This window comes from Manis javanica, chromosome 10 (assembly GCF_040802235.1).
Source record: "Manis javanica isolate MJ-LG chromosome 10, MJ_LKY, whole genome shotgun sequence".
Taxonomy (NCBI): domain Eukaryota; kingdom Metazoa; phylum Chordata; class Mammalia; order Pholidota; family Manidae; genus Manis; species Manis javanica.
Window position 1 is genome coordinate 1952293 of NC_133165.1, and position 22906 is coordinate 1975198.

A 22906-nucleotide genomic window follows, 5' to 3' on the forward strand; every position below is an offset into this window, starting at 1 on the left:
ACTGTGGGTGAGCAGGGAGGGGTCCTCAAATGGGCTATGCACTTGGAGGCCATGCTGACGGCTTCTGGTCGGTTCCTGATCAGGCAGGTGGGGCGGGGGGCATTCTGAGAACCCCAACTAGGGGGTCCCCTGCCTTTCCTACCCTCACCTGGCAGCCTGGCCAGCCACAGACCTGCTTCCCTGCTGTGGAGCAGGCAGACAGACACAAGGCACACACAGGGGCCTTTTCACAGTTCAAATGTTTATTGTTATTTCTTCCTGCGGGACTGGATTTTTTTTGTTGGGGTGAGGCTGAGCCACACGAGCACCGCGGCGGCCTGGGGTACAAGGCACAGAGGTGGGTCCTGCATCCCGTGCACCACTGTCCGGGACGGTGGCACCAGGAAGGAGAGGCACAGGGACCAGGGGATAAGCAGCTCCAGTGTGTGAAGGGGGCGCCAAGTGACCCCAGGTGCGTCCCATGGCTAGTTCCTCAGGACATTCACAGCAGTCAGCCAGCAGAGGGGTGTGGGGCCCCGGGGGGTGTCCATGGGCGGCAGGCCAGCCTCCCAGCTCCAGGGCAGCCCCACCCTCCATGCCCCCCCAAGCTCCTGCACACCCGTCCGGCCAAAGGGCCCTCCGAGGCCAGTCACCAACCATGCCAGGGCCTCCCCTCCTTGCTCTTGGAGGGGCTGGGGGCTGGCACTGCCTCAGGTCCCAGCTGTGGCCAAGGCCATCCCAGGGTCCCACACCCCAGGGGGACAGCGCAGGGCAGGCCTGGGCTCCTCCACAACGATGGCCCTGCTGGGCGGAGACAAGGGAGGTGGGGTGCTGCAGGGCGAGCAAGGCCCAAGGGGCCCAGTGAGGCCTGCACAAAGGCAGCCGGCCTTGAGCAGGACCGCATCGTGAGAGGACAGCAGGCTGGCAGGACTGACACCCCACGGAGGGCGTCCTCAGAGTCAGGAGGGGGCAGCCAGCGTGCGGGCTGAGCAGTGAGGGGCAATCCCCAGGGCGCTCCTTCCGCGGCTGCTGTGCACCTAGGCCTCCCTTCTGTACCGCAGGCGGGAGAACCGGTCCCGGATGGCCTGGTCGCTGTCAGGCACGCCCGCGGCCAGGCGGACCACTCTGCTGCCGGGGACCAGGTCCCGCACCTTGCGCTTGACCACGGAGACCAGGCCCGGTGCGTGGGGGCTGGCCGGGCCCGTCAGGAGGACAAAGGCGGCGTGGCGGCCGGGCTCAAACAGGGCCACTGTGGGGGACATGGCCACCAGGTCTCTTGGAACCACCCAGAGGAGACTCCCGGCGGGAGGGCCCACCAGCCCACACAGAGGCCAAGCTCACCTTGGAAGGCGACGATGTTGGCGGAGACGTTGGCCAGCTCCAGCAGAATGCCGGGCAGGGTGGGGTGGAGCATGTACAGGCTGTGCCGGGAGTCTCTGCGTTCCTACAGCGAGACCAGCAACAGGCGTGAGGCGGCCAGGGCCACTGCCACCTCCGTCTGGGCCGGAGAAAGCAGGTGCCCCACTCGGTGGCAGGATATGCCCCCCGCCCCGGAAGGACACTCCAGATAAACCAGGTCTGGATCTGCTTCTCCCAGGTGCTCCCGGGGTCCCACCCAACGTCAACCCCAGCTCTGCACGACCGCCTCCCCCTTCCCCAACCAGATGCTTCCCAGGCTTCCTCCCGGTGGGAGTGGGCATCCACCCTCCCCTCCCCCCAAGGCAGGCGTAGGCTGGGCCCCACGGGCCCCGGTGTTTCGCCTGGACTCACACCTACTCCTGTTCCCTCCATCTGTGATACCCTGTCAGCTCCCAGGTGCCTCAAGGAAGGCAGGACCGAAGCCTGGCCTCCGGCCATGGCTCCTGGTGCGGGCGTGCCCTGAACGCGTCCCACCCTACCGTCTGGTTGGCACCCTCTGGCTCGTGCAGGCCCCAGAAGAAGAAGGCTGAGCGGTGGTCTGCAGTTGGCAGGCTGGCAGACTGCGGGTCCCCAGGGAGGCCAGGGAGGGCCTGGCTCCACAGGACAGCCCCAGTGCTGAGGTCCGAGAGCAGGATCTGGGGATGGGGTGGGGATCCAGGTGGGGCTTACACAGGCACATGGCCTCCAGCCCACAAGGAGCTGCCCTCGTCCCAGGTCAGCCCTCAGCCACAGCCCCATCTGACATTCAGACCGTTTCCTCAGCTACGAACCCAGGTAGGACCTCAGAAGGAAGGGCCACCAACCTGTCTGTCAATGCCAGTTCCGTTTTCAATGACCACGGCCAAGGTGTCAGGTTTGTAGTGGCCAAGGACAGGTTTTCTAGAAAAACAGGGCAGTAGGGCTCATTGGGGTCTCCTAGGAGATACCTGGGGACAGGTATGCTGTCTTCTCCTTGGCTGGACATGGAGGGGGCTGGTGCTGCCCAGGCCCGGAGTGAGGGGGCCGCATCCCAGGGGGCATGGGCCAGGGTGCCCAGCTCGCAGCAGCTTCACGGTTCTGGAGAAAAACCCCGTACCTCGGGACCTGGGCTACACTGAGAGTCCACCTGGGCGCCAGATCCTGTCCGTCCAACAGCACACAGGCCTCGGAGCTCACAAGGAGCAGGTCCTCGCCAGCGTCCCCCGGCACACTCATCAGGTGGTGGATGGCCCCTGAGCTGAAGGGGGAGAGCGGGAGGGCTGGGACCCACGGCAGGAGGAGGGGCTGCGTCCTAAGGGTCCAAGGCACAGCCCACCCCCCTGCCTGCAGCAGCAGCTGGGCAGAGGAGTCCGGGGAGGCCTCCTTGACGCTCACCTGCGCCTGGGCAGCCTGCCGGGGAGTGTGCTGAGCATGTCCTCCCACAGGGCGTCCTTCTTCAGGGCACTGTCTCTCTCGGTCACCTTCTCGTAGAGACCCTTCACGGAGCAGCCACACAGGGCATGAGCTAGTCAAAACAGCAAGGCCTCCGGTCAGCAGGTCCCACACATCAGCCCCGCATCCAGGACACACGCGGCTCTGAGCCGTAGGGCCCTGCCACCTGCTTTCTGAGCCTGCATGATTAACCTGCACTCCCTGGATAAAAGGGGCTGTTAAGGCTTGCTGCAGCCACCGACGTCCTCCCTGTCTCTCCAGGTGTACAGCTGCCTCAGGCCAGCATGGCCTCAGCTTTGGGGGACGCACATGACCTACCACAGGGGAGAAGGATGTAGTGGGCACCTGCCCTGGTGACGTGCAGGAGGGAGCCGCTGGTCCCATCCACACCGAGGCAGCCCCCACGGCCAATTTGCTTCCCGGTGCTTCCTGAATAGACATAGCCAATAACCTGCAACACAGGAGAAGGGGCTCGAACTCTCCTGGGTTGATTTCAGAGTGTCTGATGTCAGGTGCCATGCATGGCCACCTGGGGAGTGGGGCAGCCCTGCACCAGCCCACAGGGCCCCTCACGGTCCTCACAGCCTTGCCCCTGAGCGGCAAGGGCAGAGAGGAGGAGCACATGTTCCCCTGTTCTTGGGGGGGCCAGAAGCTGCCTGACAAGGAAAGAGCTGCCCCCGAGTTTGTGCAGGGCCCGGGGTGAGTCTCCTGCCAGGTGGTCAGACTCAAATTCTGTCTGGGAAGTGGACCAGGGGACAGAGAAGCAGCTGCATGGCGGGCAGGCAAGCGCCCCTGCAGGAGCTGTACCTCCCTTTCCTCCTGGGTGAGAACCAGCAGGTCTGGAGCCCCGTCGGCGTCGGCATCCGGCACCTGGAGCGGAGGGCCGAGGACGGACACGTTGCTCCCAAAGCCGCTGGGGCGGTTCCACAGGCTCTGCCCTGGACGGAGCACACCGACCCTGAGTGCCGGCCCTGCTGCAGCTGCACGGCGCAGCCGCCCACAGGCCGAAGCTGGCGAGCTGGACACGCCCTTGCGAGCAGGTCGGCGGCTGCCTGCAGGGCCGGAGCGCCGCTCCCAGGAGCGCAGAGCTCCCCTCTGTGCTTATTCGTGTTGGCGCTAGAGCGTCTCGGCCAACACCGAGCCCCCCGATGGACGAGGCCCGACCTGGCCGCCGCTCAGGGCACCTCAGGACCACCATCTACGCTGGGATCATAGGTGGCCCCTCTGCCCCCATGAAGGCCTTGGCCTGCACACAGGAGGTGCAGTGAAAGCATGTGCTTAGGGCTGGACGCAGGACAGCCCCTTACAAACTCGTCCCCCGAAACCCGACTGATTCTTCACTTCTTGAAATATTTCCAGCATATCCTCCTTTTCAACACCAGAACTTATCAGGCAAACACGGAGGCCCATGGATCCAGCACCAAGAATCCCATCTGAGCCCTGTAAGGTACGGGGCTGCACCCCAGGGCCAAAACACCACTTCCACTAAGGCCTGGGCGGGCCCCCGTCCTCACCTCTGCCCGCCACCTGCCACAAGCCAGGTTTACAGTGGAGGTGACGAGACCTGGACATGTGACACGGCAGAGGAGCTGTGCCGTGCGATGCCAAGGGGCCGCTCCCTCACACGGGCTCCCCAGGGGCCCTAGGACCCTCCTTGCCTTCCGGTCCCTACACAGGAGCTCAGGCCGACCCTCCTAGAGAACCTGGCTCACCCTCTGGGGAGGAGCTACCTACCTGTGGACGCGTCCACAGCCACGAAGGGGCCCGGTCTGCCCACGATGATGCAGGCGGAGGCCCCACTGCCCCCTGGCTGCGGGACAGCACAGGCCACGAGGGCCCCATCCTGGGCTGCGGGCCTCTCCCAGAGCATGCTGCCGTTGGCCCCTGACATGGCCGCCGCAAAGGTGCAGGGGTAGGAGAAGCCTGCAGGGGAACAGCCTGGCTGCAGGGCTGCGCAGCAGCCCCACCCCAGCACTGGCTCTGCCCCACCCCCACTGCAGGGTCCCTGGGCCCCTCACCCCCACGTTCATGGGGGGCCACAGCCGAGCAGAGGCTGGGGTGCTGGACCCAGAGCCTGCCTCCTGGTCTCCTTCTAGTCCTGCTGTGAAGGAAGGCCAACATGACCCTCCAAACAGTGGGAGAGTGGGAGCAGTCCTCCTCCTAGGACACACCTCCTCTTTGGGGTAAAAACAAAATTACCTTCATCAGCACAGGATAGGTTGAAATGGCTGCTGCCCTTGGTGCTTTTATAAAGAAAGAGGACATCTTGGATCCTGTCCCTGTTTATGTCTTCTGTAGCCAGAAAGTCATAGGTGACTGAAAAAGAAAACCACAGACTACATTCCTCCGCCAAACCCGACACCGTCTCTTCCCGTGGTTGCAGGTAGTCAGGACCTGCCACGTGAGAGCGCCACTGCCTTCTTCCTGCGGGGACTGGCAGCCACCACGCCTCTCCGAACACCTGCAAGTCTTCACCAACACTGTGGTGGCAGTATCAGATGTGCACTTTAGGAGGGAACGAGCAGGACACCAGGGAATCCCAGATGCATGTCCTCACACCTGTTCAGGGATGAATCCCTCCCTAAGTCAGCCTTGGGTCTAGAGCATCTTCCATCTTCCTAAGGGGCTTTGCCTCCTTTCATTAAAGGATCAAATGATAAACTACATGTCTTGAAATTAAACAGAAGAATGAACCTGGGACTTGACCTCACATCATATACAAAAATGAACTCAAAATGCATCAAAGACCTAAACTTAAGTGGTAAAGCTAGAGAAATCCGAGAGGAAAACAGGGAAACACCTTCATGGCATTGGTTTTGGTAATGACTTCTTGGAGACGACACCAAAACACAAGTAACAAACCAAAAATGGATAAATTGGACATCATCAAAATTAAAAACTTTTGCACATCAAAGGACACTGTCAAGGGTAAAAAGGCCACCCACAAGATGGGGTAGAGTATGTGCAAAGCATGTCTCTCAAAGGGGCTAATATCCAAAATACATGAAGAGTGCAACCCAGCAACAAAAAGCAAACCAGTTTGAAAAGGGAAAAGGATCTGATGGACGTTTTTCCTATAGATACACCAAGGGCCACAGGCATGTGAAAAGATGCTCAATAACACTGGTCATCAGAGGAAAGCAAATGTGACCAGATGCTGCCACTTCATGCTCATCGGGGTAGCTATGTTATGAGACAGACTGAACAGAACGCAGGCCGTAGCGACTGGAGTCCTGCGCTTCGCCGGGGGGATTTGAATGGTGCAGCCGCCGCAGGGAACACAAGGGCAGCTTCTCAAAAGGTTAAACAGAGTTACTGTGAGACCCTGCAATTCCATTTTTCACGTTTACACCCAACATAAGATAAACAAGCCCTCAAATGTTCGCTGCATACTCATGTTCACACAAGCAGGATTCACAGCAGCCAAAGTTGGAAAAACCCTAGTGTCCATTAGTGGAACAGATGCACAGAATGTGGGCCATCCAACAATGGGATATTTTTCACCCATAAAAAGGAAGGGGATTCTGACACCTGATACCACATGGATAAACATCAGGGCATTATGCTGAGTGAATCACCCAGAAACAAAAGGACAAATTCTGTATGACTCCACTTATAATGTATGAGATCCGCAGAATAGGCATTTCATAGAGACGGAAAACAGAACAGGTTACCAGAGGCGCGAGGAGGTACTGTTTCTTAGATGCAGTTTCTGTTTGAGATGATTGAACGTTCTGGAAAAAGTGACCATGGCTACACAGAATTGTGAATGTGATAATGCCACTGAATGGTGTTCTTTAAAATGGCAGTTTTTTAATGATGTATATTTTACCACAACTAAAAAAAAAAAATTCAAACACCAGAAAGGACACTTCCAGATTCATGGAGTTTGGAGTTTGAGCAATCCTCTTCTGAAAAAAGAACAATCAAGGGAGACAAAATTGTCAAAAGCAATGTATCAGGCCGCTACAGACAGACTAATGGCACACAGCGACTGACGAAAAGCGGCGAAGCCTTGGGTCAGGAAAGGGGAGGCGCATGCTCACCCGGTGTGGCTCTTCCCTCCATCGGCTGGGTTCCAGGTGGGGGTAATGTGAAACCAGCAGCTTCCCTGCCAGGGAGGCTGATGTCCGGTACTCCCAACAAGGCAGGGACCTCAGGAAGGTCGGCTCTGACTGGCCACGGGCTGAGCCACTCCCTGGGATAGAGGATGGGTCTGAAAGCTGAGCTGGGAGGCCCAGAAAGGGAGGCTGCCCCAGTTGGTGTGAACAAGACCCCACATATGGGCTGTCTGAAGGCTCACACGCTGTCAGGACAGACTAGAAGGGCCCTGGCTATCTCCGTATCTGTGACATCAACGCCACACAAGAAAAGAAGCATTACTACAGACAACACCATTCTCAACACTAATTAGCCAACTGAATCCGTAACTTAGACAAAACAACTACACACCACAATTTAGTGGTTTTATCTCAGGAATTCAAGGTTGGTTTGACATTGGAAAATCAACAGATACAATACACCATACTAACAGAATAAAAAACAAAAATCACACAACTGTTTCACAGACACAGAAAAAAAAATCTGATAAAATCCAGTGATTTTTCATGATAAATACTCAACAAATTGATAAAGGGTATCTACAGACCCTAGAGCTATCATTTTACTTAATGTTGAAAGATGTGACATTTCCTTCCTAAAATGAGGAAAAACATACCTGCTCCTACCATGTCTATTTAACACTGTACTAGAGACTTTAGTCAGCGAAATCAGGCAAGAAAAATAAATAAAAAGCAATCAGTTTGGAAAAGAAGTAAAACCAACTCTCTCTTTTTCCTGCATTTACATGATTCTGTATGTAGAAAATTCCAAAGAGTACAAACATACCCAGCCCTGCTGGTCTAATTAATTATTTAAACAAGGTCACAAGACAAAAGATCAATATAATACTCGGTAGTATTTCAACATACTATCAGTGATCTACCTGGAAAGAAAAAAAATTCCTTTTACAATAGCATCAAAGAGAACATTTTGGAATAACTAACAAAAGAAGTGCAAGACTTATACACTGAACACTTATATAAAACATCGTTAAGAGAAACTGAAGATCTAATTGGAGATGCACTCCATATTCACAGACTAGAAGATGAATGTTGTTAAGATGGCAATTCTACCCAAACTAATTCTAAAATTTAAATAATGTAAAGGACGCACAAGAGCCAAAACAATTTTGAGGAAAATGGAACTAAGTAGGAAGACTTATACTTCCCTATTTCAAAATTAATTTTTATAAAGTCATATCAATCAGGGCAATGTGTGTGGTCTAAGGACAAAGACAGGTATGTGGAGCAGAATGGACGTCCACTGAGGTTCATCAAGGGTGCCAATGCAGTTTGCTGGGAAAAGGATCATGTTCTCAACCAGTGGTGTTGGCGCACCTGGACGCTGATGTTGAGTGACTCTCCCCTAGACTTGGTAGCCCTGCAGTGCCAGGAGCCAAACTTGCCCCTTTGCCCTGAGACTGTCCTGCTGAGAAGGAAGGTGATGGTTTCCAGAAATCCTAGCATTTGCTTCCACCACACACCTCAAAATAGACCATAAACCTAAGTCAAAGATCTAAATGTATACAATTTATAAGAAAATTTAGGAAATATTCATTACCTCAAATTAGGCAGAGTTCTTAGATACCAAAAGCACAATCCATAATAAAAAAACTGATAAATTTGACTTCATCAAAGTTTATAACGTTTGTGCTTCAGAAGATACCCTTATGAAAATTAAAAGACAAGTCTCAGACTGGTCACAAATATTTGCAAATCATCTATCTGATAAAAGACTTGCGTCTAGAACCTATAAAGAACTTCTGTAACTCAGTAATAAAACAATAATAGTTTTTAAACGAGCAAAGAATTTGAGTAGACATTCACCAAATACGATGTGTGGAGATGCTCAGTATCATGAGTCATTAGGGAATTCAAATCCAAACCACAATGACATGTGGCTTTATGCCCGCCAGCATGACTGTCCTCAGGAAGACAGACAATATCAAGGGTCAGCGAGCGTGTGGAGACGCTGGAGTCCTGCGCTAGACTGGGAACGTGAAATGGTGCAACTGCCGTGGAAAACAGCTTGGCCGTTTCTTAGAAAGTCAGACATGGGCGTTCCACGAGGTTCAACAATTCTACTGCTAGAAATCTACCCAAGAGAAATAAAAACATATGTCCACGCACAGATTGGCACATAAATGTTCACAGCAGTATTATTCATAAAAGTAAAAAAAAATGATCTAAATGCTCACGGGTTGGCGAACGACGAACAATAAGCAGCCATCCGCAGGAATCCTATGTGGCAGTGAAAAGGATGAACCGACGCTGAGAGAGAGAAGCTGGGCGCAGCAGATACCACGGTGACCCCCCTTCACACGGAAGCCCAGGGGGCGGGGCGGGGCGCTCACGGGGGGCCCTGCCGGGGTGACGGGCCTGTCCCAAAGCCGGGCCGCGTGACCGCTGCGCGGTCGCTCTGTAAACCCAGACTCAGTGAACCATGTACTTTGGGACGGCGAAAATTATGACCCCCGAGTCATACCTCGGGAGAGCCACGAAAAATAAGCACAGGAAAACACTCCTTCCTCTCAAATTCTGAACAAAATTGGCTGTGAGGCTCGAACAAGACATTCCTTCCTTCCCCCGGAGGCGCCCTCAAGCCCAGCAGACACCCCAAGGCCCTCGGCCCCACACCCACCGACACGGGGCCGGGGAAACGCCGCCTGGGCAGCTCTTCAGAAGGGCGGGCACCCCGGCCGGCTTCGTGGAGGGCGGGGGCGCGCCTGCCTTACCGCGGCCGCCCCACCGGAGCCTCCCCGGCCCGCGGCGGCTTCCTCTCCGTCTGTTCGGCCCTGGGTGCTCCGCCGCTGCCCTTTTCTTCGGAGTAGCCCGGAGGCCCCGCCCCTTACGGGCCCGCCCCGCCCCCGCCCCCGCCCCGCCAGGAGCCCCGGGCCGGGCCTCGCGGACGCTGCTTCCGGGGCGGGGCGTACCCGCCGAGTCGTAGCTGACGCTCCACGCGCCCTGCGGCGCCGGCCGGTCCGGACACGGGACGGCGAACGAGACCACGAACACCACGAGGAGGCAGGCGAACAGCGAGAGGAAAAACGCCGCGGTGCGGCAGCGGGAGAGGCGCGGCTGCGGGGCCGGGCTCCGCGGGCCGCCGCCCTTCCCCGCCCGGGCCCCCGGGCCGCCCCGCCACTTCCCGCCGTCGTTCTTCAGCGGGTGGATTTCGGCTTCGAGGTCCTCGCCGCCCATCGCCGCCGGCGCGTCCCGGAGGTCAGCTCCCGGTCACTGCGTCGGCGACAAGAGGCGGACGGGGAGCTCCAGGCCGGCCCCTCCCGGGACCCCGCGGCGGCCTCTCGGCCCAGGCGGCGCGCGCGAGCAAAAGCCCAGGGCGACGGCCTCCTGAAGAGGCCCGGCCGGGGGTGCAGAGGCCCGCGGGTGCAGAGGCCGGGCAGGCGGTATTTCCCTCCTCCGCGCACTGGGCCTCCCTGGGGGCTGCACGGCCGCACGTTGGCCGTTAACCAAGCCCCGGCGCCTCACCGTCCGGGACCTCCGACCGGCCTCCCTTCGGCCTGAGGTACAGACGGGGGGGCGGCCCGGGTGGGGGTCCGGAGAAGCCGACATCCCCACACAGGGGCTCCCCAGAGGGCCGCGGACCCTGGCGAGGGGGTGAGGTGCGCCCGGGGGGTGCCAGCCCTGGCCCGCGCTTACTGTGGGGGGGCTGCTTGATCTGGCCGTGCCCTGGTTTCCTTTCCTGTAAAAGGGAAACAATATCTACTTTAGAAGATTGTCTCAAGGATTAAATCGGTAAATGCATATAAAGTACATGGGACACAGTAAGCAAACGGTAATTAACGAGAAAATACAACGGTCAGTTTGGAGCAGGAGGAACGCGCGCCGCACGTGCCACGCCCGACCTCGAGCCCGGCCTGCCCCGCTCCCCGTCCCGCCGCGGGAGGAGCCTTGGGAGGCGAGACGGGAAACGGGCCGCGGGGCAGGGGCGTCCCTGGCAGCCGTCCCCGCCGGCCGGCCGCGGCCCTCACGCTCTGTTCACCGGGACAGACCTCCGTGTGTGGAAGGCGACACGCGTGTTCTTTTAGTCCTTTTTAAACAGCCGGATGAGTGTCCTACTTGACAGATCACACTGGGAACGGAGGGGTTCGTGTGGGTCTGAGGGACTTGTAACCATCAAAACAAAGGTCGGTCGGTGCTCGTGACTCAGCCCGGCAGACGCGGGCCGGCCAGGGGCCCGACGGAGGCGGCCTCTCCGGATGAGTCGGGAAGATGCAGTGACAGCAGACGGCTGGGTTTTGTATAAATACTGCACCTTCTGACTTAAACTGTTTTTCTCTAATTATTAAAAGAAGTTTTATTTAAAAACCTGTGTATACAGCCACCAAGGTGGCTTCAACTGAAAAATGACAAGTGTAGGTGAGGGTGTGGAAATCGGGACCCTGCGCACAGCTGGTGGGAAGGTAAACAGCACAGCCTCTGAGGGATGTTTGAAATATTTAAAGCCTGGGGAGGTCTGATGGCTCCTCCAGCAGTTAAACGCGGGACGACCACGTGACCCAGAAATGCTTCTCGACAGCCAGAAGGTGGAAACCACCCAAGTGCCCACCGTCAGATGGACGGATTGACAAATACCCATCCAGACAACCGGATGTTACTCAGCCATGGAGGGAGTGAAGCCCTGACACGCTGCAAGCCGCAACCTGGATGAACCTCCGGAACGTGATGCGCAGTGAACTAGCCGGACCTGAGGCCACCCACCGTAACTGTTTATGTGAAACTGCAGGCAAGTCGCAGAGAAAGTGGGCCAGTGGGTGCAGGGCTGGTGGGCAGGCGCCTCAGGATCCCTTCCGGGATGATAAAAAGGTGGTGATGGTCACACATCATGAAAGCACTGAATGTCCCTAGTGGTGGACTTTGTGTGATGCATATGTTTTACCAAACAGATCTGTGCGCATTCTTATTGCCAAGCTATGCGTTTTTAACATCGTGGAAGGAGAAAAGGTGTGCCTGTCAAAGTCAGTGAGGTGGATACAGGATACCAAACGTAACTCCAGCCAGGCCTCATTCAGCCCAAGCACCTGCCTCGGGGGCAGGGAGGTGGGAAGGGGTTGTCGGTACTGTGGAACTAGGAAGGCCGCAACACAGCCTGGCTGGGGGGGGTGGGGGGGCTGCTTACTCAGCTATTCTAAGTGCTATGTCTTAGTGAGGGATATTTGAAATATTTAAAACACATAAATTATTTCAGCAAAGTTAAAAACTGAGCAAGATCAGAATGCCAAAATCTTGATTTTAAAAGTTCTACCTTTAAAGTTCTTTTACTGACAGCATTCCATGTCAGCGTTGAGAAACAAACTGTCTAGCTACAGGGCATCTGCAGGAGACAAGCTCCCTACGACTGTCCACACGAGAAGCAGGGGCTCTGTTCCAAAGGACACTACTCCCAGCCAGCCGGGTCCCCAGACCCAGCTTGGAGCAGGAGCGCCTGGCAGGTGTCTATCACCAGCCTCTGGACACCAGCTCATAGCGAGTGGGTCTGGACAGAAACCTGCCTCCACAAGCCCAGACAGAGCTGCTGGTGAAATGCATCTGAGGCGGCCTGTGGCTGCGGCCGGCGAGCAGACACAAGTCCTCCCAAGCCATGACTCTTGGCCACGGCTCCACATTAGAAACACGTGGACTTTGCAATCCTGATGCTACACCCAGCCCATTAAATCGGCCTCTTGGAAGGGGGTCCCTGGCAGGAGGGCTGCTAATGCTCTCCAGGTGATGCTGAGCAGCAGCCATGCCCTCTTGTTCTGCTCAGCCCACTTCCACCATCACACTGGGTTCCTCCTGTCCTGGTCCCTGAAGTGGAGACCCGTCTCCCCACACCAGCCTGCCCGAGGCTGCTTTCTGGGTGTTCTTCCCTTTGGCATTCTGGGCAAGCTTAGTTAAGTGACCCAAACTCAGACCCTAGCCTGTAAATCAAACTGCCTCTCCTCCTGGCCAGCCTATGTGGGTCCCTAGAGCTAAGAATAAGGAACAGGGCAGAATAGTTATTAATGTAGGGTCTATTTATTTTATGGTTTATATTCATTTTCTTGAGTCAACAATAAATACACATGACACAACATGTGGAAGGTCTAAAGCATAAATTCCCCGCCCTTCGGGCTGGTTTTTCATGGCTCCCTCCAGAAGTTTGTTTTTTAAATGTGACTAGAAGAGCCAAGTGATAAATCTGACTCCAAAAATTAAAGTAAAAATAAGCTCAAACTATTCTCTAGTCTCTGCTGCATGGCAAAGTCAGACCAATTGTGCATCCTAGAGCAGGGACGGAGGGCCATGCCACTGCCCCAGGAACCTGCCTTCTGACTGGAGAGCCTGGCTGGGAGCGCATTTGCCCACACTGCCGCCCTCTGAAAGGATGGAGCGGCAGCAAGGGAACACGCTCCCAGCTTCCCAGTTGGGAAGCCAGGCAGTACGTATCTGGCATCTGCAGTCTGGCCGTGACCTCATGCACAGGGAGAAGACACATGACAGAGGGGAGGGGACGGGAACACAGGCTCCGCGAGGCAAGCCTCCATTCTCAGAGCCGAGTATCCCCGTCAGGCCACGGCAGCTGTGCGGAGGCTGCCACACCCCTGGGCCGGCCTGCGCCAGGGAGCACGTTGTGAGAACCATTGTTTTAACTGACAGACACTGTTTCTAAAACTGAACCAGCCACTAAGAATCTGGAAGTCATAAACTGATCTGAGTTCAAAAAATTTGTGAGGATAGTTTAAAATCATCAGTGAGATCCCGCCTAATACTAGCTTAGTATTTTTCTTGTAGTTTGACTTATTTTACTCCAGTGAGAGTATTAGTTGACATGGTTTCTTTCCTAAGTCAATAAATGAAGGCCTAAAAGAAAATGTGCTGTGTAAAATGAAAACAGCAACATGTAAAATTCACTTTTACTTTTTTTTAAGTTGCTAGTATCTTTATTTAAACTTTTTTCCAAACACGGACTATTACTTAATTTTTATGTTCGCTACCTCTAGCTACGGTTTTAATTGTTTAAAAAAAAATTTTTTTTCTTTTGGTATCCTTAATCTACCATTACATGAGGAACATTCTGTTTACTAGGCTCCCCCCATCACCAAGTCCCCCCCACATACCCCTTCACAGTCACTGTCCATCAGCGTAGTAAGATGTTGTAGAATCACTACTTGTCTTCTCTGGGTTGCACAGCCCCACTTTTACTTTTATTACGTAAAAATAATTCAAGTGCTTACCTAATAAATCACTAGATAGGAGGTTATCTTTCAGCAAATACGTTAAAATCTTCGGGAGGAATAAAGACCTTGTCTGCAGAATGCTCTCCACTGTGCCCTCCTCATCCCGCTTCCCTTCTGCAGACACAGGCCTCACTGGTCTCACTGGCTTCTTGTTTCCCTGTGAATACAACTGTTTCAAGTCTGGGGCTGCCCAAGGAGTCAAGGGTCTGTATCTTGAGACCCTCAGAACCTGAACTTCCCTAAGGAGCATGGGCTCTTTGCATTGAAGTGTCCCAAGTCTTCCAATCAAGTCTTGTGACCACCCACCCCGACAGGATTATGCTCTGTGGGGGCTTCACAAAGAACAGTTCCCATATTGCCCGTGGGATGCAAGACAATTTTGGAGGCACACAGGTGAACACTTTTATTTCAGTAGTTATGTATTTTTTTCAGTTGTCTTGCCATTTATGGTGAGTGATGTTTCCTTTCTTAACTATTTTGCAGAGACCATCCCGAGAGACCCCACCTTTCCGCCAGCTGTTCCAGTGGAGTTACAGAGCCAAAGCGGGAGCGACATCAGAGCATAATATTCTGGCTTGTGATGTCTGTATATCTGAAAGGCTGCATAGGAAGGAGGTGGCAGCAGGACCAGGGCCAACGGAGAGGGGCCAGAAAGAGCTACTTCAGTGGAGACTAGCAGAGCCGGCCTGGGAGGCGGCGGCCCCTCAGCTGGGGGCCTCCAGTGCTGGGAGACAGGACCAACTGCAGGAGCGTCCGGGGCATCCCCACCTTGATGTTTTAGGCTTACAGGCTGAACGCAAGAACTCTTGCCATCATCTCTTCAAGAGCAGTGACTGCTACTTGCTGTTTCTGTATAAATCACTGGTTTCCTTGAATTACTCTGAATAAATTCATGCATGGAATTCTAAGACTTATAATCTTGTAAAATTGAGATAGTTCATAGCAAACAGGTAAAAGACACTGTGGCTATTCTCTGAAGGTTCTTTGTGAGAAAACTGAGCAGGGACCACATAGCCACTCAAATAATATAACTTCAATTACCTACAAACAACTGTGTTAGATGGATGAAAACTTCACTATGTGACACTGTGGGGAAATGACCGCAAATTGTACCCAGCAGTTATTTCCCTCCAGAACCTTTCACCTAAGTCGGGCTTCCAGGGGCAAACCCCACACAGGCCGTGAGGCCCACCTGACCACATGGTGAGGACAGGTGGCCGTCAGGGAAGGGGTCTCGCCCTGGCTCAGTCCTGGCTGCAATACTACTTGTGATAAAGTTTCATATGGTGACACACATACACGTGAGGGCCCGTGGGAACTGGTGAAATTAGAGCGGGTTTGGGTCCTGGGATGTGGACACTGTGTGGGTGATGTGCGGGGTTACAGAGGGAAGCTGCCTGGAGGCCCAAGGGGCAGGTGTGCATGGTTTCTGTCCCATCTTGTGAGTCTGCAATTAGTTCAAAATTGAAAAAAATGAAAAAAGAAAAGAAAACATTAGCTAGGGGCAGTTCCGGGCCACAGGGGTTAAGAGGAAGGACTGGCTTCCCCACAGGCAGCTGGCGCCTCCCCGCGGCCTGACTGGGGAGCTCTTTTGTTCTAAAGGCGGAGCTTCCTATGCTTGTCCGTCTGGTTTGGGCAGGGTTTCATCAGTGGAGCTCCGCAGTGACTGTCAGCCAAGCACAGCCAGACCCGAAGTGCCACCCCCACCCCCTCCAAAACCTTCCCTGGCTTTCTGAAAACCACACATGCAGCCACTCAGCTTCCTGCCGTGGGGAAAAGGTACCGTCCTTTCCCGCAGCCTGGCTTGTTCTCGGTGATTCCCCAAACAGCACAAGGCCAGGGGCAGTGATAGTAAGGGCCACCTAAGCCAGATAACACGTTGACCACACGAGGGCTGGCTTCAGGAGGCCATGCGCGCGACAGGTGAGGGCTGTCCTTGGAAAACAGGAAGCTGGGGAGAAATTCCTTCACGGGGCCCCCAAGAAAGGCTCTTCCTGGAACTCTACTTGGCCCCAGAACATGAGGCCATCATGAAAGGCCTGTCAGTCCACAGGTGAGGCAGCCTGGCCAGCACTGCCTGAACCACATTTATGCCCATAATCACGGACGCAGGCCACTTGGCTGTTAGAAAACAAGCCAAGAAGCCAACACTCTCTCGAAACCATCCTGGCATGTGTGTAGGCTCCCAGGTGGCACTTCTTAACCTCACAGGCACTCTGGGGCCCCTCGGACCGTTCTCGCACAGCAGGACGAAACCGGCTCCAGCCGTGCTCCCGCAATTCCCCACACTGGCCGCTGCTCTTCAGCTCTTCTCCCTATATCCCCCCGAAGCGCACGCAGCGAAGTGCTTCCGGCCCTCCCGTCACCTGGCAGACAAACTGCAGAGAACGCAGTCGTCTGGGAGACTTGGAGGTAGGATACAAAATTATTTTCAGCTGGGGGCAGAGACGCTCCCAGACTACCCGGGCATGTATGCACTCTGGCCATTGGGAGCGGGGTCAGCAGGGGGTGTCTCCGTAGCTCTGGGAGGCAATGGTGGCTCAGATGGCACATCCATGCTGGGGCACTGAGGGCAATAAGCGGCCCACTTAAGGACAAACCTCTTCTGTCCCAGTTAAGAGTCTGGGGTATTGTAGGGCGCCTGGCACACAACCTAAGTAATACAAGTGGCTCAAAGTGCCAACCTGATCCCAACAGGCTCAGAAATAAAGTGCCCAAGCTTCCTCCTGTCCTGCCAATGGGTTTCAGCTCCGGGCAAGCTCGCTATGGATTCAGCGTGACCAAAGAGATGACAGTAGAACTGTTACTTTGGGGCGAAAGGGTTTATTACCCGGCTTGTTCTCCCAGTGGTCGGTGGAGCACTAGCGTCTCCGCCTCCGCCCAGAGCGCTGGGCCGGGCTCTCTATGCAGCGCAGTAATAGCTCGCTGCCTAAAGGCGTGGAAGCGGCAGCCCAGCAGCAGGCCAGCTACATCATCAGGCGGTCTAAGTTCAGTGGGGATCCTGGCCGTAGGAACCCCAACATCCCCACACCTCCCTAAACTGAATTTGTATGTCTGTGAACTCCAGGCTTTTTGCCTTTTTGTTTCAAATTCCAACTGCTCTTGTTAAGTTCCATGAATAGAGGGAGTTCAAGAAACTTGAAAGGTATTTTGCCTGTAATACCGCAAGCTTCGGCAAGCCACGTACCTGCTATCAAGGGTGTTCGTTACTTCCTCATTCGCTAGCAAAGGAAAGACCCAGTCATTGGGCCAATGGGCTTTAAATAAAAGACAGAGGCTTCTGAGAGCGCAACCGAGCACAAAAATGTCTATGCTAGAAAGTTCAGGGTGAGACATCTAGAGGAAGGGGCCCTAGGGGGACTGTTAGCATTTGTTAACTTCAAGGAACAGGCCTTAAAGGAAAACAAAATCCTTCTTTGTACATACGTGTGAAATTAAATGACCACTTCTCAGATACCAAAAAGGAATTAAGAACTTTTCATCTAAAATAAAAGCTATTAAGATACAGCAGATGAAGAAAAGAAAGACCACAAGGCCAGGAAACTTGCATCCTCACCCCATTCCTTCTGTCATGTCTAATAAGCAGGCGGAATTTCTATAAGCAGACTGGAATTTTCTATCAATTCTGATCTTCTGAAATGATAATTATAAGTCCACTGTTGGGCTTAATGTAATGGGAAAAACAAAAAAGAAAAAAGAAATGAAGGAAAATGAAGGGATGAGAAAGAAGATGTATAACTATAATATATATTATGTAAAAATTGTGACTCTAAGGATAATCTGAAGTAAATAAAGGCATAATCTGTGGATGGTTTTTTAAGCAGTCTATTCCACAGGCACTAAGGAGGCACCTGACACCACGGAGGGTGTGTCTGTTCAAGGCCACTGCAGGGCCACACCTATCTTCCCAGGACACAGGCCACTGTGTCCAGGGAGGAAGCTCTGAGCATGGGAAAGAGCAATAAAATCAACAACAGTTCATACCCCTCATTAAGAGTTCAAGGGACAGAAATGCTATGGCAGACACAGGAGTAAAAAGGTGTCTCCTTTTTCTGCAAGGGCTCTTTCCCTGAGAACCATACTGAGTCAGAGAGAACAGATAATTAAGAAACGTCTTACTCCAACTGTTTTTTAATGGATAAAGAAAGCATAAAAACACATCCAGGGCTGAAGGAAAACCGACAGAATAAGTAATTCTACAGACATTGAGAGGAGTACTAAATTTTTTAATTAAAATTTCATAACTTCTTTTTTGAGAAAAGACTTCAGGGTACTTTAATAAGAAATCTAATTGCCCCAACTTTAAAATTTTAACTCTTAGGTAAATGGGCAATTTCCACCACTCAGAGAGGAAGATCTACTTTGTGCATTACTCAACCTCTCCAGGATGACAATTTCACAAAGCAGACATTACTTTAATCAAGGGTACTTGCAGATTTAAATAAAAAAGTAAAAAAAGAGGAAAAAGTGTACTTGCACATTAAAAAACAGAGAGAAACACATCAATTAAATAAGAGATGCTTGCAGGAAATAGATGAGTTTTTAAATGAGAAAACGCACAGGGAGTCCTCAGGCGAAAGCGTGCTTCCAGAGAACTTCACCTTGCAGTGTGAGTGGATTAAAAGAACAAGCGGATCACCCTGCCTGGGCCGCGCTACGCTCTCAGGTCACGCTGAAGCCTGGGTGGGAGGAGAGATTTCTTTCTTTCCACTGGGGAACTCTTGCCCCTAATTCACACTCAGATGGATTTCTCATTTGAACGACAGTTATTACATACACCAGAGCATCTGTCTGGCCAGGTATTCCCCGGGCGTTCTGTCTGTGGGCTGCCTTTGCCTGCTGGCTTGCACGGTGCCGCGAGGAGGAGGGCATGCTGGTTACCAACACTTCCTGTTGCTGCCCCCCCGCTTAGGAAGACCCCGTTAGTCCTCCAGACCTCAGCTGGACCAGCACCAAACCTCAGGAGGTTCTGACCTGGCTCTTTTAAAGCCCCTGCCACACCCCTGAGAGCTATTTGGGGGCAGCAGGGCTCCGCTGCGTCCTCTGTGCCAACATGTGGCAGCCACTCAGGAAATGTCAGTTAAGTGGGACAGCACTTTACGGAGCCCGACCCAGGCAGGAAGATGAGGGAGGTAACGAAATCATTCCCTTCCCTCCAGAGCCTGCTTTTCACAGACTTCATGATTCTGTATTTGTTAGCTGATCTTGTAGCAAGCGGTCAATGCTGGTCCCTAAAGCTGGCCGTTGTATATACAAACAGTTTAAGGCCTTGTCCTTTAGCTCCTCTTTTCAAGGGCCACTGCTTAGGTCGTTCTGTGTACCTTTTCTCCTGGGTTTCTGCAGCCCCTCAAATCTTTCCTTGATGCTGCAAGAGACATCTTCCTTCAATATCCCCCATTCATGTCATTCCCCTTCTCAAGGCTCTTCTGACACAAGTCTAGCACAAGGCTCAGACCCCTGGCTCTTGCCCCCTGGTGTCAGCCTTCCCCAGATCCCACCTGTGCTATCTGTTCTGTCAAACGCTGTTACTCAGTCCCTCATCCAGTGACTCCTCCAGGCCTTCAAATCCCACTCAACCTGACCTCTGCACCCCGTTCCCATAGACTGTGAGGAACTGAGGCATACACTTGTTTTTACTGCTTTGTTTTCTGAGGACAAGGCCTGGCATAAAAGACACACACACACGCACATGTCTGAATAAATGTCCAATTGCTGCGATGCTTTGCTCAGAAACTTTGGTTAGAAGAGTAATTGATTAGTTCATTCACTGTTTGCTTTGAAATCTCCAGCTTGTAGGAGCAGTTGACTTTTAAAATCTGGTGTGAAATAGAGGATATACTTCAGTGTAGGGGCCAACTGACCTGCCTGACACGCATTCCTTTTCTCTAGCAACAGAGCGTTGATTTTCCTGGGGAAAGGCACTTCCCACATGCTCAGTGTGGTGCTGGTGGAACCCATGCTGCACCATGTTGGGGAGGGCTCCTTACTGAGGCCCAGCTAACTCATCAGGTTTGCACTGATTAGGGCCCAAATTAGTATTAGGTCCAGAACTTAGCTGAAATCACAAGGATAGGCACTCTTCTCTCACAGGGGTGGTATGTGGAATGGTGGTTTTAAGATTCGTTCACACACTCTTTGACATGCCTCCCTTCAAAGGTCAAGTCTTTTGTACTTACTAAAGCTAACAAATAGAATATGGTGGAAGTATTAGAACTCCAAAACTAGGTCATAAAAGGCATTGCGACTTCCACCTTCCTCTCTCTGAGGGGAAGGCAACAAGCCTGTAAGGACAGAGGCCCCAGCACGCCCAGCAAGGGGCTAAGGCCAGCAGTCATCAGCCCTGGGAGGGGGCCGCGGTGGCATTCAGACCTGCGGTCTCAATCAGGCCTCTGCATGGCTCAGGCCCGGCCAGCATCACCATTGTGACCCTGCGAGAGTCCCTGAACCATAATCCCCCCTCACTAAGGCACTCCTGAATTCCCGACCCACAGAAACTGTGAGGTAATACAGGTTTGGTATTTCAGTCCTTAACCTTTGTGTTGATTGGTCCTGCAGCACAGATAACTATCCAAGTCAGCAGGATGGAGGCAGAAGCCTGAGAAACAAGCCAAAATCTATAGAAACACGGCGAAGAGAAGGTAGCCCCCCACACCATTACCAAATCTGATGACCTCATAAAGCCCTGGGACCCATCTACTTCTGGTCCCGGTGGAATCCCTCCACAGCTTGACCTAGTTTTAATGGATTCTTGACACTGTAAGCCAAAAGCAGTCCAACCAGCACAAGCACCCAAAGAACTGGAAGGACGCCCATATCAACGTCCCCTCAACACCTGGGCATTCCCATCCTTTCGTGCTTGCCCGCTCTGGGTGCTCTGCTGGCCGAGTTCCGCAGGGTGCTTTTGTCTCAGGGATTGTGTGTCCTCCCCCAGGACCCAGGCTCCCGCTAGAGCGGGACTCCCCGGGCTGCTGGTGCTAAACCTCAGCCCGCCGCGCCAACTGCTCCGGAGCGGGCGGGGAGCGGGGGTGGGGGGCCTCGGTGAGACATCTGCAAGTGCCCTTCACCTGCACTCACAGGCCTCCCAGACCCGCAGGCCGCGCACTCCGCCCTGGCGCCGATCAGTCTGCTCCCCGCCAGTTCCTGAGGGGCGGGGCTCCTGCACACAGTTCAATGAGAGCCCCCCAGGCAGCGAGCCCCCACCCCGGGGCAGCGAGCCCTCCGCCCGCCCGGGGCAGCGAGTCCCCAGCCTTCCCCCGAGGCAGCGAGCCTCCCCACCCCCGGGGCAGCGAGTCCCCAGCCTTCCCCCGAGGCAGTGAGCCTCCCCACCCCCAGGGCAGCTACCCCTCTCCCCGGGGCAGTGACCCTCTCCACTTTCCGGGTCAGCGACCCCCTCTTCCCCCAGGGCAGCGACCCCTCCCCTCGGGGCAGCGAGCCCCACCCCCGGGTCAGCGGGTCCCCGGAGCTGCGAGCTCCCTGGGCCCCCAGCCGTGAAGCATCAGGAGGGTCTCATCGGGGGTCGCGGCCCTTGCCCCGGGCGGACCCCGCGGGGGCCGCAGCGTGCGTGCTCGCGTTTGTCACCACGCTCAGGCAGGCGGCGCAGGTAGCAGAGCCGGGCCCCTTACCTGCCGGCAGCCGGCGGGTGCAGTCCAGAGCTGCCCCTGGGAGCCGATCGCCTCTCACGTACAGGCTGCGGGCACAGGTTCGGCGGCGGCCTCTCCACCCACCGCGGTCACCGACACGCCGGACGGTAACCCAGAGAGAGCGGCGCGCGGACGCGCGATGGGCCCCTCGGGGCGGGGTCTCAGGGGCTGACCGCCGAGGGACAGGAGCCGGGTCGGAGGGCAGAGGCGGGGCCTGCGGCGCGCACGCGCCGAGAGGAACAGACAGCGCGCACTCACCCGGCGCCGCGCCCTCGGGTCCGTGTGCGACGCCCGAAGCCCCGCCCCCAGCGTCACTTCCGGCGCAGAGGCAGGGGCGGAAGGGCGTTGGGGGGGCGGGAGGATGTGTTGCTTCGCGATGTGGTGGGGTGAGGGCCTGCTGCTCTTGGGGTCGAACTCGCTGCCTTCTCCGGCATGGGTTGGGGGCGGCTACGCGGGCGTCTTTCCTCCCCTCGCGAGTGCGCGCTGGGGTGGAAGGTCCAGACTTGCCGAACGGTCTGTCGTCCTCGCTGCTCCGCAGCGCTCGGCTTTGGATATTCAGCCTCTGTAAGCGATGCCCGTTGAAAATACCGCAGTCGGCGTCCTGTCCTTTAGTAATTCTGGGTGTCTTTTGAGCAACAGAAGTCCCTACTTAACCTAGAAAATGTGTCCGTTTTTCCCTTGATGTTTACTACTTTTTCTGCCCTTTTAAGAAAGTCCTTCCCTATCCCAATTACTCGCACGTTTCTCTAATGGTCTTAAAGTTTTGATTCTAACGTGTAAGTCCTTAATTCAGGTTGGAGTAGGTTTCGTGGGAGGTAAGGAGGTAATTTAATTTTCTTCTCCATTTGGATCACCGGTCCTAGCGCCACTTACTGAATTAGGCCATTTCCCCAGCAATGAGCAATGGCACCTGCCGTATTTTTTCAGAAATCTGTATATGCATGAGTTTCTGTTGTTTTTAATATTCAGCCTCAGTTTTTACCCTAATGCTTGCACGAGGTGTTCTGGATCACTGTCACTCCACAATAGTTAGAGCCCCTCACACTCCCCACAGGCCTGGCCTGGAGGTATGGACACACGCAGAACGGATAGAAATTTTTCCTATCTGACTGGAGGACATAACATGGGTGAGGGATGTGAA

General features: G+C 54.4%; 1 protein-coding gene and 1 long non-coding RNA gene across 6 annotated transcripts; one reads left to right on the forward strand and one right to left on the reverse strand.

The window, feature by feature from the left end:
• Positions 1-222: 222 nt before the first annotated feature.
• FAM234A (family with sequence similarity 234 member A) lies at positions 223-21973 on the reverse strand. 4 transcript variants are annotated; one of them, XM_037005518.2, is made up of 15 exons: positions 21748-21973; positions 10566-10608; positions 9842-10142; positions 9107-9149; positions 6855-7006; positions 5008-5124; positions 4543-4731; positions 3616-3746; positions 3127-3259; positions 2752-2881; positions 2474-2614; positions 2202-2277; positions 1878-2033; positions 1321-1423; positions 223-1228 (listed from the first exon to the last, which is right to left on the reverse strand). In XM_037005518.2, the coding sequence occupies exons 3-15, from the start codon at positions 10104-10106 to the stop codon at positions 1017-1019; spliced, it is 1848 nt and encodes a 615-aa protein (XP_036861413.2). In that variant the 5' UTR covers positions 10107-10142; positions 10566-10608; positions 21748-21973; the 3' UTR covers positions 223-1016. The 4 variants fall into 4 exon arrangements, with proteins under 4 accessions (XP_036861413.2, XP_036861415.2, XP_073070610.1 ...); XM_037005520.2 differs by lacking the exons at positions 6855-7006; positions 9107-9149; XM_073214509.1 differs by lacking the exons at positions 9842-10142; positions 10566-10608; positions 21748-21973 and adding an exon at positions 9550-9742.
• On the forward strand, positions 10605-15027 carry LOC108408109 (uncharacterized). Of its 2 annotated transcripts, XR_001855916.3 has the most exons (3): positions 10605-11652; positions 14246-14518; positions 14609-15027. It is a non-coding gene; the product is annotated as an uncharacterized lncRNA (long non-coding RNA). The 2 variants fall into 2 exon arrangements; XR_012121882.1 differs by lacking the exon at positions 14246-14518.
• Positions 21974-22906: the final 933 nt, after the last annotated feature.